The sequence below is a fragment of the Myxocyprinus asiaticus genome, chromosome 41, assembly GCF_019703515.2.
Source record: "Myxocyprinus asiaticus isolate MX2 ecotype Aquarium Trade chromosome 41, UBuf_Myxa_2, whole genome shotgun sequence".
Taxonomy (NCBI): Eukaryota; Metazoa; Chordata; class Actinopteri; order Cypriniformes; family Catostomidae; genus Myxocyprinus; species Myxocyprinus asiaticus.
Genome location: NC_059384.1, coordinates 30,028,040 through 30,041,902, shown reverse-complemented (window position 1 = coordinate 30,041,902; position 13,863 = coordinate 30,028,040). Strand labels below are relative to the sequence as shown.

At 38.9% G+C, this 13,863-nt stretch overlaps 1 protein-coding gene across 1 annotated transcript; it reads left to right on the top strand.

The window, feature by feature from the left end:
* The first annotated feature begins 1,211 nt into the window (after positions 1-1,211).
* LOC127432037 (Krueppel-like factor 6) lies at positions 1,212-8,552 on the top strand. The gene is made up of 4 exons (XM_051682808.1): positions 1,212-1,521; positions 2,994-3,558; positions 4,688-4,811; positions 6,082-8,552. The coding sequence occupies exons 1-4, from the start codon at positions 1,420-1,422 to the stop codon at positions 6,131-6,133; spliced, it is 843 nt and encodes a 280-aa protein (XP_051538768.1). The 5' UTR covers positions 1,212-1,419; the 3' UTR covers positions 6,134-8,552.
* Positions 8,553-13,863: the final 5,311 nt, after the last annotated feature.

Below are 13,863 nucleotides of genomic sequence, written 5' to 3'. Positions count from 1 at the left end.
CACAGAAGTTCTCTTGAACTTACACTGACACCTAGCGGCTTGGACGCAGCTTCATTTAAAATCAGTAGTTTTCAGTTTCAGATGCCATTGTAGAAATGTAGTATTCACAGTCAGCCATGATTACTTTAATCAATGAGTGAAAGTGTCAAATAACAGGACGGTTACTGAGATTAAGCGAGTAGTATTCGGTTGGTCATGTGATTCTAACATGGCCGCCCCATGAGGGTACCCTCTCCATGTAGAACAGCTTTTATAAGGTTACTGATATGTCTGGAGTCTTCATTTTAATGGGAGTGATCGTGATTTCCTACAAAATTACAATTCATATCTTAATGAATAAAACTTTTTTTTAATGAGGAAAAGATTACTGAGTGAACCTTTAAGTTTTCTCTATAGGAGAAAATAGTACAATAGTACAATTTTTACGACTTCTCATGAGACTGGGCTGGCAAAACTGAAGATGAACAATGATTGACAGGCAGAGCCAGACCCAGCTTCGTGTGGACACTTTAATAAAATGTGGAAATAATAATAAAAATAATAGTCTAAAATAATTGTGAAACGCTACTATGATATTTTAAGCTATTTATTTTTATGTTTATAGTGTTTTTAGGGCTGTGACAGAGACTGGTGTGATTTGTAGGACACCTAATTCAGTCATGGTAGATAGACATTTTTGTTATATATATATATATATATATATATATATATATATATATATATATATATATATATATAATGCTTACAACACCTTTAAGCTTGGAACTTCTCCAAAGCCATATACTTATATTATAGTTTGAGTTACTCTAAGGCGCTAAAGACAAGTACAGTCAAGAGATTGATGTATTTCAACACTTTCAAGTTCTTCAGATGAACCAAACCTATTGCACACAGCGCTCGCGGTGGCCAAACCGAGACGCTTGTGACACTTCACGCAGCTCTGTCTTAAAGAACCAGAAATGAAGCGTATGAGCTCAGGCCTTTTATATACCTTCTAAAAATAGCCATCCAATCAACGCGCAAGCATGCACAGTTGACTCGACCAATCGCAGTGGCATAAGGGTGGATTTATCTCCACACGCGGATGCGATTGGTCGAAAGTGATATCATATGCGCCCGCGCAACCTGGTCGGCTCTGATTGGGCGCGTTGTGAAGACACGTCACGCTGTCACGAGGGGGTAGGCAGGCTGCGAGGTTTGAATAGGGGAAGTTGACAGAGCGCAGTGCGTTGCCTCGAGTTCAGTGTTTGCAAATATAGAGTGATCTCAACAGCAGAAAGACGCGGACTAGCGGACTCTGAGCGAGCAAAGCGACGGCTGCAGTGCGTTGCTGTTGCATGAAGAGGACGCTTACTTATCACACTTGATCTTGATTCGAGAAGATATTTTAGTCAATTTTGCCTAACATTTGGGATTGCAATGGATGTTCTACCAATGTGCAGCATTTTTCAGGAACTTCAGATCGTTCACGACACTGGCTATTTCTCTGCATTGCCATCGCTTGAAGAATACTGGCAACAGGTAACGACTTTATTAAGTTAAATAGGGGAAACTTTGGAAAGCTGTAGTCGGAACGTATATAAAGAACTATGATTGGTGGTGGTGTGAATTTTCTGTCTTTAAAGTTAAAACGGAGACGTATTTGTAGACGCGCGTCTATGTAACGGAGTTGCGTTGAATGAAACATTGGAACGTTCTGTCGTTGAGCATTCCTTAAACTACGTTCTGTTTGATTACGTTACATTTTAGAGCGTTAAATGGTGTCAGTATACTCCCGATAGAATGTAGCTGTGATCTAGGTAGTTTTTTGTCATATAGAGCGATATTTAGACTTTCGAAGTGCTATAAATCAGATCTATATTGCGTTACGTTCATAAAAGAACACACTTTAAACAGTTTATTCAGAACGTATTACATGATTGATTCACCGATTACTTTGCTTTCCCGTGTGATTCTTGCAGGATTCTCCACTTAAATTGCTTTGACAGTCTGCTGCACATGTTCTGTCACATAACGGTGGTTATAGGAGGCGCTTATATTAACGGTCATAGCAGAGCAGGTTCCGCTGCTTATATACTGCTATATTTCAGATTGACTTGTTTCGCTCGTTTGTTTGATTGAAATGGATCCGTGTAGTTTCCCCTCAGGCTTTTTGGTATTCTGGCACGAATCCACATGACAGTCTCTCTTGCCATTTAAATACGCAGACGCGTTTGCACCGCGAGTTGTTTGAGGTTTCCCAGGTCAGACCTTTGAGGAAGAAACATTGAGGGGAGGAGGTTTCCCTGTTGGAAAGTTTGTGGAATCAGTAATTTGAGATTATTCCATATTTAGTGTTTACGCACGGTTAATGTCACCGTGGGTAGCGAGGATGTTTAGAGCTGAAACGCAACACTGAATGACAGTACAGCTGGCAAATGCTGTGTGACTATTTTGAACGAAGTCTGAACCACTTCCATACTCTCACACGCGTTACATTTGCAAATAAATTGGTTTAAATACTATTAAAATGCGTCCAGATATAAGTCGAGGCTGTATGAATGAGGAAACTCGACTGAAGCTCTAGAGGAAGTTCTGTGGCTTCCTTAAAAGGACTCTGAAATGTCTGTATGACTCACAAGAGGATAACTGTTCTAGAAAGACAATATGTACCTCTCAAAGCCACGTTTATACCTAGAACACTGTTTAATAATTGACTTCATTGGTCTTTCATACTCCCAAAATATTTCCACGTTACACAACTTTATATATTTCAACAGAAAATGTTTGAAAGCACATGTCAGAGTGTGGTTAACCTAAGCTGCTGAGGAAACATCCTTCCCCATTAATACTAAATGGCTTTGGAACAACATTTTAGATGGTTGACTTATAAATTATTACAGTTTGGGCCCCCAATTCTTGCTTTTGAATCCCCTTGTGATGGTCTTGTCAGCTGGTAAACTTGTAAAGTCTGTCATGCATATTCTAACATCATGTTTTCTGTTTTGAATCAGACATGTTTGGAGCTGGAGAGATACTTGCAGAGCGAGCCATATGTATCTGCCTCAGACCTCAAGTTTGATGGCCAGGAGGATCTCTGGAGCAAGCTCATCTTGGCTTGTGGAGATAAGGGAGATGGGAACGGCAAACTTCCGAACATCAAGGAGGACGACAATCAGGACTGCCAAATATTAGAAACCAACTCGGATGCCAGCAGCGAGGTGTCCGACAGCTCAGAGGAGCTCTCGCCCACTCACATCTTCACCTCCAACCCTCTGGGCTCGGTTCTGACCGAGTCAGCGCATCACTTGAGTTCCTCCATCATCAGCACGCCCCCATCCTCCCCAGAGACCCTCCAGGAGCCTGGCGTCCCGCAGGTGTGGGGCTCCATGCAGACGGTCTTGCACGTGCCAGTGAAGATCCGGCCGAACGGGCTGGGGAAGGCCTCAGATAAGACTTCCGCAGGAGGGGATTCCTCTCCGGATGGCAGAAGGAGAGTACACCGGTGTCATTTCAACGGCTGTCGGAAGGTTTACACAAAGAGTTCTCACTTAAAAGCACATCAGCGTACTCACACAGGTAAGAGCATTCTTTAAAGGGCACTTAAAGTGATAGTTAAGGTTAGCTTTATGTTGTTCTAAACCTGTAGGACTTTCTATCTGACTGAGGCTAACTGAGGCTAACATTCTTTTTATCTTGTACTTTTGTTTGAGAAAGAAAGTCACTTGGGTTTGGAACAAAATTATGACTGAATTTTCATTTTTGGGTGAACTATTCCTTTACGTGTGGCTGCATAAACTGCTTTGTTTGAGATGTTTCTACTTTCTTATAAGTCTAAATTGTATTTATGACACAAAATCAATGCGAACTATCATAAAACCTCCAAAAGAGGAAACTTGCATACTTCAGTCTGCATACTTGGAGGTTTTGAGTCTCCTGTGAAGTTGTGTAATGTAGTTGAGAGTTCGCACAGGCTGTTCTCGGCAGCAAGGCTAATGTCACTAGGTGAATATTTGCCTCGCATGACTGCACGCCTAAACGGTGACCTAATCTGTTTGGAATGTGGCTGTGGTGGGGGGTGGGTGGATCAGATTGAGGAGGGGGGGACGGGAGGAAAACAGGCCAGGATGAGAACAACCTGCTCTACCAAAACCGTTTTGGTTTCGTCATGGGAAAGAACCGAGCATTTGAATGGGGATCTGGGTGGCCCCTTTTTAAAGGGCCCCATCGCATGGAAAACACAGGCTCTGTGTGAAGTGCATTGTTCCTCATGCTGTTTATGCATACACAGTGTAGAGGAGGACTTTCGGAATGCCATGCATTCTCGCAATCCTTGCGACAGATTGAGGGATAGATCACTCAAAATGAAAATGATGAGCTCATTCAGTCACCAGAATGTTGTTCCAAACCAAACTCCAAAGTAGATGTTAGGTAGAATGTTAGTCTGAGTCAACATTCACTTTCATTGCATCTTTTTTTCCATGTAATAAAAGTGAATGGCGACTGAGGCTATCATTATGCCTAACATCTAGGGATAGAGTCCCTACTCTACAAACTGTCTCTTTAAGATCACCTCATTGACCGCAGTTGTAGATGCATTTTTGAGCGCATTACTGAGCATGCTACACCACATTCCTTTCAGAGTAGCTGATTTTTCTCTGCTGAAACCTGGGGAAATGTTCTGAAAGGTGTTTGTTTTTGTTTACAGGTGAGAAGCCGTACAGGTGTTCATGGGAAGGTTGCGAATGGCGCTTCGCAAGAAGCGACGAACTCACCCGACACTTCAGGAAGCACACCGGTGCAAAGCCATTTAAATGCAGTCACTGTGACAGGTACGCTCAATTCTGTCTTACTATCTCTCTGTGACAGTCATCAAAGCCCACCTGTCTTACTCACCGCCTGCCTGATCCTTTGATGTGTGCATCAGTGAAACGCGACGGATTCCGCGTTCAGCATTGATTCAATTTTTATCGGTTCATCGATGGGAGTCGTGCCATTATGTTGGGGTTTTATCACTTAATTACCTAATCACATTAAATGCTTGAAAGCGCAATAGTCACACTGTTCCAATTCATTATTGATAATCTCAGTGTTTTATGACCAAATGTGCCACTCCTGTTTGTCATCCCTTCCTCTGTTAAACATTGCCCTTCCCGGAGCGCTTTGTGCATTGAACACCATTGTTTACTCAACTTCCCTTTTTGCCGTTTTGTTTCTGTGGTTACTTGATGGATTTCATAGTTCTCCTTTAGGCTCTTAAACCACTTCATCAGTAAGATCATCTTAAACCATCCCACATGTAATCTGCTACCATAGAAGTCACAAGATTTCTACAGAACTTGAATGCCCCTCATTCACAAATTTCTACATACATTTGCAAATTAATATTTTCAGGTACTAAAGAGAGTAGTACCCTCAACTCAGAATAAGGATTTTTTTTAAAAGGGTAGGGTGTCCTGTATAATGTTATTTTCAACCCATTTTAACCAATCACAATTTTGACAACCTCATCTATGTCGACCAGCTAGTAACTTTTCCTTGGTGACCAATTTAAATCAGCAGAATTTGCAAAACAACAATGTTCACAGCTTCACAGAATGCCAAATTTTTTAGTCCACACTTATCCATTTGAGTTTGAAACCTCCGTTTTCAGTTCCCTAACGTCATAGTTTTCCACACTTTGAAGGAAAACGGCATTCTAGTGTGAATGAGAGGCGTAAACGTACCAAAATCATTAGTGTGGATGTGGTCTAATTTGGAACACAAAAATGAAAGCACAGATAGGAAAACTTAGCCATTATAATTGCATCCTGCAGCTCAATTTAGCCCATTTTGATCTGTCCAATTTGCCCAGAAAATGTGAAAAGATGCCTGCAGATTCCATCTGGACTTGCTCATAACCACTGATTTACTCATAATGTTCCAACCTTTCCTTTTATGTCTACATGGCACCAATTCCTGCTTCACAAATTTACCTTTAGGGCCACTAGGGGCCCCATCAGTGATGCAATGCACATATTTCAACCTTTGAGCTCACTTTATGAATCCAGTGGCCCCTGCCTGACCTTGTTTTTCAACTTTCTTCTCTTTTTCTTTCTCCAGGTGTTTCTCCCGGTCAGACCACCTGGCCCTGCACATGAAGAGGCACCTTTGAGCGGGCTGTAGCATCACGCTGGGGATCTGTTGTGTCCTAACCAGCTTCCTGGTTGACCTGGCCCTGCAAGATGTGGGGGGAGTGTGTTCCAGCCAAAGCATGCCATTTTGCACCATATCCTGTGTCTCCGTGAGCCCCGGGATAAAGGCGGACTGACTGGTTGTTGAAACGAAAAAGGAAGGGACAAAATCGTGAATGAAGAATCAAAGAGGATGATTTCTAAAAAACATAAAAAAAATTATGAAAAAGTTTCCAAAAAAGAGCGAATGAATGGTGTTTTGTATGGTGCATGATTTGGGACGACTCCGGGACTGTACACTGGTACTTTTACAACAAAATCTTGTTTAACGTGAGCAGATGAATGTCCCGTATGCGAGAAGGGGTGGGAGGGGGGTACCAGTGTATGGCTCTTGGGCTGAATGGTGTCAGGGAACAAGTTCCGTTATTGTTTCCACTTGGTATGCAAGAACAGCGGAGTCTGAGTGAAGCCGCAAGACTGAGAATTCCTGCCAGATGCCTCTGGGCTCTGTGTCGCAAGATTGTGGGGGGGGCTTCGCAGGCAGGGTTTCGCCCCCTGCCCCTGGGGCGGTACCTCAGTCCTGAATGAAAGTGGCTTTTTTTTTTTTTCTTTTCAGTGCAGCTACTAAATGTGCAATGTGTTCGGTAGCTTGTCCTTTGACAGGCTACAAAAAGCTCATTCTTAGTCCGTTGTATAAGCTGTGTGCTTAGAGATGTAACACAATTATAACTTCACTATCATAAACAGGTGTTGCATGGTATTGGGGTTTGTACTTCCTTTTATTTTTTTTATTTTTTTTTTTTGTAATTGGGACTGCAAGTAGATTCCAATAAAGCGCAGCTAAGTACAATTGGTTAAATGTTACAATATTGTATATAAATGCATTAATTATTCTACACTTCCAATTCCCTCTTCCCATTTTTTCTGATGGGGGGGAGGGGAAGCTTGAATCTTTCGATCAGCGATCATTTCATACAAGACTTGTTTTTCTTTACTCATTTCATCTTGATGACTAATTTCTTTCTATCTCCATTTTACCTGTTGTTAATGCACTGTTGGCCTTAATGGTGCCTTATGCAAGTGACCTTGTCCTGTGGGATGGATTTACTCCTTGGCATGGGGGTCACAACATGTCTTGTATAAGTGATTGAAAAAGCTTTATTAAGGCTCTGTTTTACTTGAAAATGCACCTTTTCCATTTCTGAGGCCACTTCAACCAAGCCCTTGTAAATACTCTATTGTTCTCAAGCATGCAATTTTATTCTTTGTCACAGTTCAGATATTTGCCCTTGATATGTTGCAAAATTGTAAAGTCTGCAATGTAGAGCACTTAGTTACCAATTTGGTATCTACTGAATGACTTTTAAATGTATCGCTGTAGAGATGAGATGTCTATCTTTGGGGGTGTTTGCAAAACAAAACACTCTGAAAATGCGAGAACAGGCTGTTGTGTAACACATGGATTGAATGCTTGTGGAATGCCAACCCCCCCCCCCAAACCAAGAATAAAGCAAAAACGCCTAAAGATTTATTGTAATTAACAAGCTGCAGTCAGACAGGCCTTGCCTTGTACTGCCTGGATGTAATGAATTGCTGAAGGCTCTGCCCGCTACAGACTGCTGACTCGGGCAGTTCGATATTGACCTGTCTGGATGCCGTTGTTTTAGTCCAGCGACAGTATTGTGGAAACTGTGCACAGCCATCCAGAGAGATAAAGATATATAGTCCCCTCTTTTCAACATTTACAATGGAAATTTACATGCGTGGAGTCGAACGGTGCATACAGAAAGCCGCTCAGTTGGCTGCGTACGTGTTCCTTTTGTGATTTGAAATGTAAAATATAATGTTCTTTTTTCAGGGACCAAATGAATATATACAATAAATTGCAATAGTTCAGTATAAGCTGGAATTATTTAGTTCTACTGCTTTATTTACTGCTCTATGCTCTGATTTGTTGAGCAAAGTAGGTTTGACAACGTTACAAGTAGCAGCTATGTAGAAAAAGATTGTTTCAGCAGAAGAAGTAACTTGAAGCAGCTTGTTGCCATAAAATCAGACCAGCCAGGGTTTTGTGGGTAAAGAACATTATGTTCTTCCAACAGTGGCCGATATTAGTCAAGTCGTAATGGAGCCTTAATCAAGTTTTCCATTTGCTTGCTTCAACCAACACTTTCTATCACTTATTATCTTTTCTCTCATGAATCCCTCTTGTCTAAAAAATATTTGTACAAAAGAATAAAAAGAGTAAAGTTAGGAAGAAAAAAAAAAACCTTTTCTAAGATTTTTATTTGTTTTTGCTTTATATGAATTTTATTTGAAATTGTTTTGCAAAATTGTTATATTTCTGTATGGATGTATTTTTTATTGGAATAATAAGAAATTCTTATCAGACCAGTTTGATTTGTTGTTTTGCTTCTCTTTATTTCAGCACATTTTAGATTTTACAGCACTTACTAGAAGCTTGTTATGGAGAAATGACACTTACATTATTAGTGGTGCTTGTTTATGGATTTAAACAAACCCCTAAACCCAAGTATTAAACTTTGGTGACAGATATTATTAAGGCCAGAAACATACTTGATGCAAGTATTTGTACACAAATGCAATCGCTTGGCTCTTCAGTACTCAGAGGCGATAGTTACATTCAAAAGTCCAAAGTGCAATTAAACTGGATGTGTTATTATTCAGGTATGTCACGATAAATATATTGACTAACTTGCTCAGCAATATTCTCTTCAAACTGTTGATCAGGCATGACTGTTATTAGCTTTAAAGAAGAAACGGACAGTTGACACTAATGTCTGCTATAGCACCCCTTGTTGTCGCAATGTTGAGAATGCAGTGTGTAAAATGTGTTGAGTTATGAAATGAATTCTGACATGTTTTGGAACACAACAACACACAAATTTGAGCTTGCGTAACTAGAAGCATCAGCATTCACGCACTTGCGTAGATTATGTTTCGAACTTAACTGATATGATACCTCAGTGATATGATACCTCGGTTTAGAAGTTACTGTTCTAAGCAATCAGACTTGCATTTTTCTGGTTTGACTGATGATACAGCGGGTGAAAAAAAAAAAAAAAATCATACACTTGCAATCAAGGAAGAACTTGAGCGATATCTGGGGACCAGAATAACATAGACACTTTGGGGTTATGACTTGGGCCAGTAAGTCAGTAATAAAAGAATAACTTTGCATCCACATAACAACATTCTAAAAACCACTCTAAACAACCTAGCGACTGCATAGAAATGCCTTGGCAACTATCCACAATACTATTGTGCAACGGAGAAATATTTGCACATGAAGGCGTGTTTTGCACAGACAAGCATCACTAATAATTAAATCCGCTCTAATATTATTGTGATATTATTGAAATGATGGATGATGAAATTGGTAAAAAAATAAATAAAAATCCCATAGACTTGCATTGAAGGAAGAACTCAAGCCATATCTGGGGACCAGAATAACCTACACACTTAGGGGTTTTGACTTGGGCCAGTAAGAAACTACTCAGAACAACCTAGCATCCAAATAACAACATTTTAAAAACCACTCAGAACACCCTAGCAACCGCATAGCAATGCCTCGGCAACAACCACAACACCATTGTGCAATGGAGCAATATTTGGGCATGAAGGCGAGTTTTGCACTGTTGAAGAATCACTAAAAATAAAATCATCTAATATTATTGTGCTATTATTGATATATATAAACTGTGCTATAAGATGATAAACCTCTTGGATTTACCACCTAATAAACACATTCTACCTTATATTTTACTGAAACATTGGGAATACTGATGGATAGTAATTATATGCAATAGCGGTGCACCAGCCATGTTCACAAATTTGGCGCTCTCATTATATGTTGTGGAAGTCGGTCTCAACGCCCAGTAGGAGGGTGTTCCTCAGGCTTGTCAAAATAGTGAAATGTGTTCTCACAGAAAAGGATTACAAATTGCAGTCTTTGTGAATCACTAAAGGGGCAAACATGCCCTAGGTGATTTCAAGCAGGTGGAGCACTCAAATATTTTGCCAAGTATTCGACGGTTTTCTCAAACATTTAAAAATATTCATCCATCTGTTTTCTTCTCGTCCATAATGTCAATGCTTTTTCAACTTCGAATCAGAGCTGCAGAAATAATTTATATGCATTATAGCTTGTTCATGCCATTTAATGCACTATCATGTCTGTGATTATTAAAAATGATGATTATTGGACATAAATAAGTTAATGCAACACAGTGGACAAATATTTTTTTACAGCATCTATTAATCTTTGTTAATGCTAGTTAATAAAACTACAATTGTTCATTTTTAGTTCATGTTAGTTCATTGTGCATTAACTAATAGGGATGCACCTATATAAACACTTTTGTCCGATACCAATTTTAACAAAAAGCTATAGGCCGATACTGATATTTTGTAGATCAGATCACTGTTTTAATTAGGAATTATGCTTAAAAATGTACAAAGAAGTACAAAAGCTTTTTCTCTGTTCTAACAATAAATAATTTCCATTGAATATTGGACACATGTCACACACATGACAGGCCAAAACTTTTAAGAGAGCCACAATGAAGATACATACAAGATAAAAAGATACAAAAAAAGTCTAAATATGATAACATGATTGATATGATAAAAGGTTATTTTGTATATCTACAACATGTCTGCACTTCTGTTTTTACTGTTCAAAACAACAGAACTCACATTTTACAAGTTTGTACTGTATATGATAGAACATTACAAATTCATACTATGCATATTTTGGGCAATTCCATGGAAATGTCAACCACAGCATGGAAAGAAAAAAAAAATGTTTTTACCAAAGGAACAAAACCCCCTTTAAAATTCTGTATTATAGTAGTATAATAGATAAAGGATAAAGCCATCCAAACCACTAGAGGATGCTGACTAAAGTGATAAATGAAGAAATGCAGCCTTTTAAGGTTAATCGCGAAAGTCCATACTGTGATTTTAATCTTAATTCAATCAATCATGCAGCATTAATGGATATCATACTGATGTCTCAGAAGTCAAAGTCTGCTGGTTTCAAAGCATTTCCCTCATCATGTCGCCTATTGGCAAGTGCAGCTTTCACAACTGTGATGTCCATTTTTGCGGTGTTACTAATTATAAATAATCCATCTGTATTTCATATTAGCGTTTTCATGCTTATTACAGATATGCTGATGGTTTTAATTTGGTCAATAATAGGTCGATAATTATCAGCCGCTGATACATACATCGGTGCATATTTATTAACTACACACAACTTTTGATTTAAAAATGTATAAATACATGTTGAAATTAACATTAACCAAAATTAATAAATGCTGTAAAAGTATTGTTTATTGTTAGTTCATTTTAACTAATGTTGTTAACAAATGGAACCTTATTGTAAAGTGTTACCTAAACATTCCCATTGCAAATTTAATTATCATCATAACAATTTGAGTGAAAAGTTGACATGAAAAATGTACTTGAATTCAGAATATCTACGAATTTGTTATGCTCCTTTTTACTTTAAAGGAATGTCCAGGTTCAATACAAGTTAAGCTCAATCGACAGCATTTGTGGCATAATGTTGATTACAACAAAAATTTATTTTGACTCGTCCCTCCTTTTCATAAAACAAAAAGCAAAAATCTGTGTTCCAGTGAGACACTTACAATGGAAGTGAATGGGGCCAATTTTTTAACGTTAAAATACTCACTGTTTCAAAAGTATAGCCGTAAGACATACAGGATATGTGTATAAACATGATTTTAGTGTGATAAAATCACTTATAAACCTTTTCTGTGTAAAGTTATAGACAATATTATATTGTAACTCATTACCATGATGATGTAATGTCAACAAACCCTAAAATGACTGTAAAATTGACAATTTAAACAACATTACAGCTCAATTAATACACAAGTTTTAACAGAAGAATTAATGCAAGTGCTTTTATAAAATTATAAACTTCACATTTCAGTGTTTAAACCCTCCAAAAATTGGCCATGTTCACTTTTATCGTCTCCAATTACTTCCATTGTAAGTGTCTCACTGGAACCTCCATTTTTGCTTTTTTTATATATTTTTTAATTTTTTTATCCCCTTTTCTCCCACTACTTAGTGGTGGCACGGTTACTCACCTCAATCCAGATGGCAGAGGACAAGTCTCAGTTTCCTCTGCTTCTGAGACAGTCAATCCGCTCATCGTATCACGTGACTCATTGTGCATGACACCGCGGAGACTCCCAGCATGTGGAGGCTCATGCTACTCCGCGATCCACACACAACTTACCACGCACCCCATTGAGAGCGAGAACCACTAATCATGACCACGAGGGGGTTACCCCACGTGACTCTACCCTCCCTAGCAACCGGGCCAATTTGGTTGCTTAGGCGACCTGGCTGGAGTCACTCAGCACACCCTGGATTCGAACTCGCAACTCCAGGGGTGGTAGTCAGCGTCAATACTCGCTGAGATACCCAGGCCCCCCATTTTTGCTTTTTTTAAAGAAAAGGAGGAACAAGTCCAAATTCATTTTTGTGGTAATCAACATTATGCCACAAATGCTGTAAATTGAGACTAACTCGTATTGAACTCGGAACATTCCTTTAATAACAGCATGCATTTGATGCAGAATAGACCACAAGTTTGTGCAAAACCCAGATGATCCATGTTATTCCATAATGATTTGGAAATGTTTTTGTGTGCTTCAATGGAAGCAAGGATATCTGACCTTAACATAGGAGTTAACATTGTCAATGTCACAAATTTGCATACATTTGACTGCTGACCTAGAAATAGTGCAAAAGGTTAAATATTTCCACTTGTCTTTGTTTCAGTTTTTCAAAATCTTTAAAACTTAATTTGAAATTAAAAAGAAAAATTATGATAAATGCAATAAAACTTTTTTGACCCCACTGTACATACCAGTCATTTTCATCACCTAATTTGACTCAAGGGTGGAGTTTCGCAACACACCAGTTTACCTATGGTACAGATCGTGGGAAACTAGTTGCATTGCATAACTCAAAATATGGTTACGCCCCTGATGATACAGCACTTGTTTTCCATGTTTCTCAGCGCTGAGGTGTTGTTGATGCTGGAACACTGCCGCACTGAGAACTTGCTCATTATTCCATGTAGCTGTCATATCCTAAAGTGAAAGCAATTATATGCAGCCTTGGATAGTCACATTGCGACATCAATCCTTTAAAGGTCAAGTGATCCCAAATCCATCATTAAATTTAGCTTGATCACAGTCCTTGCATTATGATGTCTAAAAGTGAAGATCAATGCTTCAAAAGATCTATATTTGCGTACGTGATTGTTCAATATGCTTTTAATGGTCGTAAAATTAGAACAACAGTTTAGGAACATGCTGAAAGTATTGAGCGGTTCATGCAACACGCATGTGTTCATGCTTTCCCACGTTTAACACAGGGGTACCCCTAATCCAGGATTACCAAACCAGATAAATTGCACTAGCATATGACACAAGCCTTAGCCTAATGTACATTTAGTGCTCTTGCATTCCATTATAATTCATCACTAAATGGCTTATACTCCTTAGAAGTCTGCATGTTCTCATTCGTATTTGCAGTTATTCAAACGTGTTGTGCGCTTTTATATTTTTGTACGTTTGAATAAACACTGCAGTGTACAATTACAACATATTGACAGCATCTAAAATATAAACCCTTG

Bases quoted from the DNA above. Each gene is read 5' to 3' on its own strand.
- LOC127432037 (XM_051682808.1), top strand. From the start codon at position 1,420: ATGGATGTTCTACCAATGTGCAGCATTTTTCAGGAACTTCAGATCGTT. The intron at 3,559-4,687 runs GTAAGAGCATTC...TTTTGTTTACAG, and splicing joins ACATCAGCGTACTCACACAG to GTGAGAAGCCGTACAGGTGT. The intron at 4,812-6,081 runs GTACGCTCAATT...TTCTTTCTCCAG, and splicing joins AAATGCAGTCACTGTGACAG to GTGTTTCTCCCGGTCAGACC.